Below are 4,393 nucleotides of genomic sequence, written 5' to 3' on the forward strand. Positions count from 1 at the left end.
CTAACCAACCTACTCTGGGGGCATACCAAGCCAGGGATGAAGTCCACTATTAGCAGTATCAATTTAGAGCTAAACTCCCAGTTTACAACTCCTCACTTAATCACTACCCAATGACCCTTCTACCTAGGTTCTCCCTAGATATGGAATATCTCCATTCCACTCCCAATCATAGCAACGATGTCTAGCAGTCAACAACTCAGCCACTGCATCGACGGCTTAATCACCAACAATTTAAATATACATAATGGAGTAGTTCCAAGAACACAATCTTCACTCATTGCTTCACAGCTTCTGAGTGAATATAATAAACCTCTTACCTACAGGCTTCGAGGCACAAATCAGTGACCATCCCACAACCTGGGTGGTTCACTTACACGGCTAACCCTAAAAACTACATCTTGTCAATACTCGGCTAGCTTCTTAAACTAGGTTACAAAGTTTCCTATTTATAACCTATTCCCAACTGGACTTGGGCTTACAATCACAACATTATTTGCTGTTACAAATCACAGAAAACTTTCTGCTAAAAACAAGGTCTTCAATCATAAGTTTCCTAATTTATCTTCATAATTAGAAACTGCATAATTCTCGAATATTCTAATCTTGATTCTCTTGACCTTTAAACCTGCGCCACATAGGATTGCATAATATTCCATAGAATATTCTGCATCTTTTGAGTACTTACTGAATCTTTATATTCCAGCTCAGCAGGCGCGTGACAGCTAAATATAACAGTAACTGCTGTCAAATACTGATGTCACAGAGCATGTCGTGACATTCCATAGAACATCTTGATGTTGTACCTGTTCTGCATAAATCACAGCAAACAGTATTCTTCACTTCAATTCTCTGCTTCTCACATATCAAGGTGCCAAAAAGACAACCCATGATTTGTTCTATTACTGATGTACAATCAGCACATTCTTTAGTTTCCCAAAATAAAGACTGAGATAAATAAGGAAACATAATAGAAATAGAATAGAAAATGTAGCAGCTACTGCTGTCAAACACTGATGTCATGACGTCGAGCATGACATCCAACTCACAGCATGTATTAGCTTACACAACCAGAACCTGCATAACCTTTAACACTACACACCACATGTCATGACCTTAGTCAAGACAACAGAATACACATGAATGTTTTACCACAAAATGCAGCCAATCAAAACATCTACAAATTTTGACTTGACCCTTTTTATTTATGTTTTGTCTACATCTTTAATCAGCAATCCATCCATATATAAACATAGAATGCTTTGACTATCCTTATATGTATCATTGATATACACTACATGTTTTGAGACACACTTTATAAAACATACCTTGATCAGGAAGTTGTGTTTTCTTCTATTCCAAGCCATTCGGGCTTGCTTCAATCCATATATAGCCTTCCTCAATTTGTACACCTTCTACTTTTGCCCTTTAATTTCGAATCCTGGTGGTTGACTGACGTAGATCTCTTCTTCCACCGGTCCATTCAAAAATGTTGACTTTGCATCTAATTGATATATCTTTCATCCTTTGTATGTTTCAGCCGACACAATATTCTTGATTGTCTCCAACCTTGCAATAAGGGCATGGATTTCTTTGAAGTCGATACCATGTTGTTGTAGAAAACCTCTTGCCACTAGTCTTGCCTTATGCATGGCAATTTCACCATTTGTCCTTAGTTTCAACTGATAGACCCGCTTCACATAAATTGGCTTCTTAATTGACTCATCGATAAACTTTCATGTCTTGTTCTTCTATATTGCCATGAGTTCTTCTTGCATGAATATCAGCCAATTTGAATCATTCATCGCTTAATTCACGTCAATTGGTTTTGATTCAGCCATCATCACCACTTCTTCTATAAGATCACCATATGCATCAATTGCTTGATCTGGAAATATTTCATATCCAGCTAGCCTTGTCGACTCAGTTCTTGTTCTAGCAGACCTTCTAACATTATGCTCAAGTAGTTCTTCATTTCGAGTGGTTGTGGCTTCAGCTTACTGGTCTCCTTCAAGCATAATTGTGATGTTATATTGCTCATGTTGAACTGACCCATGATTCAAATTCCTCGCTTTTCTTTTGTCCACCAGAACATCCCTTTGCTTTTGACGTTGTATTTTCATTTGTCATTACAGATTCTCTTTGAATCACATCCAGCTCGTTGATACCAATTTGTTAGAATAATTAGGATTTTCAAGAAGAAAAAGAAAAAGAAAGAGAAATTATATTGCGAAGAGGAAAATTATTATTGTGAAGTTGCTTCTTTGATTTAGAGCATAACATGCCTATTTATAGGCAACAAACATACAATCTACAAATTGCAGTATTCGACTCTATCAAATACTTGCTTACACACTTTGATGCATAAGTTATATTCGACTCAGTCGAATACAACTTACTCCTACTTCGACTATGTTGTCTATAACAACTATGTCGAACACACCTTTCCTATTAAAATACTAAATTAACAATTCTAACCATTGTTATTGTTATTATTATTATTATTATTATTATTATTATTATTATTATTATTATTATTATTATTATTATTATTATTATTATTATTATTATTATTATTATTATTCAATGCATTATGTTGAAATGAGAGAGTAGGTGGTGGCAATTAGAGCTCTCAAAATGAGCTCGGCCATCAGGTCGATTTATAAGCTCAACAATTTAACGCGAGTCAGGTCGTAAAATATCTTTAAAAAATGCGACCTTACCTTTTTGGGTCAACTTATTAGATCTATATTTTTTATGGACCGGATGATAAATGTGTTTTCAAGTAATAAAGAAGGGTTAAAAAAGGAAAAAGATGAAGATATATTTTCAAAATTATTATTATTATTATTATTCAACGATGATTATGATGAAATGAGAGAGTAGGTGGTGGCAATGGGTTGTATGATAAGATCCAAACAGAATAATAACTAAGGGTGTGTTTGTTTCAAGGTTGTAAAAAAGATTCCCAGGAATATGGCCATGGGAATGCAACATTCCCATGTTTGATTCAAGTTTAAAAAAATTATTCCAAGGCATTTTTTATTCCCAGGATTCTTATTTACACATGACTTTTTTATTTTTATTCCAAGGCTTAAAGGGTGGGAATATAATATTCCCATGGGAATAAGTTCAACCAACTTTAACTTCCCACTATCACTCACACTTATTATTATTTTTTATTTTTTAATATTTTTAAATTAAACAAATTTTATCATTATTCCTAAGAAACAAAATTCTTACCAAACACATGAGTTGGAATAATATTCCAAGGAATACTAATCCTGGGAATATCATTCCAAGGAATAATTTTTCTAACCTTGAAACAAACACACCCTAAGGTCATAGTTTTCCAAACATAATCCAATGTGCCCAACCAACAATTAGCCAACTAACCTTTCCATATGGGATTTAGCTGTAAACCGCATTTTGTGAACAAAAACCTATCAATCTTAGACAACAAAAAAGATAGTTATAACATGTGGAAGTTAATTCTCCTTCATTCTAACAAAAAATTTAAATCAAAACAAATTCATAACACTCATGTGGTTCCATCAATGCCAAGTGGGCTTCATGGCCCATTCCGAACGTTCTTCTCTTCCGACCAACTCTACCTCCAAAACGTGACAAACAAGATTTTCCAAATAAAAAATACTAAGAAACCAATCCTCAAACGTTCGAATTTCAAATTTGTGTTTCTAGCACTATAAAATTGACCAAACCAAAAAGTTAGTCCTTTACTAATACAAAGTCTTGTTGCCAAGTCCTCAATTTGGTCAATCATTCAAACAACCCAAAAACAATTCATGAACCTTCCTCTTCCTCATCTTTCTTAACCTTAACAAACAACCTCAACTTTTTCATATAAAATCTCAAAATCTCAAAACCTCGAAAAACAAAACAACATAGTTTTCTTCGAAGATATGCAAGACACGAACGTTAACCAACAAGCGAAAGAAAGTTTGCTACTTCCGCCAAAGATGTCGGTCTCCGGACAAAACAAGAACGAGGGCTACTTGCCGATGTCTCAGCGGTTCAGACCGGTTTGCACGTGTTCGAACCGGCCCGGTTCGGTTCGATGTGCGCGACATGGGTATGTTGTACCGGGGGAAAGGATGAAGAAGCGCGTTGCGAGCAAAGAGATTTTGAGAAGAGCTTTAATGCCACCGCCGAAACGGTTAGCACTTAGATGGTTGAATTTCAAACCAACACCAAGTAGACTCTCTGTCATGTCTTTGGCTTCATGATCTCTCTCTCTCTTTCTTTCTCTCTCCTAATTTATGTTCTTTTTTTAGTTTTTGTTTGGATGATTGTACAAGTTTAACGATCTAGTTAGATTAGATGATGATGATGATGTATGTGTATATTTAATTTTATAAATTTTTGGTTTTTGCAA

General features: G+C 35.0%; 1 protein-coding gene across 1 annotated transcript; it reads left to right on the forward strand.

The window, feature by feature from the left end:
• The first annotated feature begins 3,528 nt into the window (after positions 1-3,528).
• LOC131648002 (uncharacterized) lies at positions 3,529-4,393 on the forward strand. Its single transcript, XM_058917802.1, has one exon. The coding sequence runs from the start codon at positions 3,921-3,923 to the stop codon at positions 4,242-4,244; it is 324 nt and encodes a 107-aa protein (XP_058773785.1). The 5' UTR covers positions 3,529-3,920; the 3' UTR covers positions 4,245-4,393.

This window comes from Vicia villosa, linkage group LG2, assembly GCF_029867415.1.
Source record: "Vicia villosa cultivar HV-30 ecotype Madison, WI linkage group LG2, Vvil1.0, whole genome shotgun sequence".
Taxonomy (NCBI): domain Eukaryota; kingdom Viridiplantae; phylum Streptophyta; class Magnoliopsida; order Fabales; family Fabaceae; genus Vicia; species Vicia villosa.

What these genes read in the sequence shown, in the direction of transcription:
- LOC131648002 (XM_058917802.1), top strand. Translation starts at nt 3,921, where the DNA reads ATGCAAGACACGAACGTTAACCAACAAGCGAAAGAAAGTTTGCTACTT.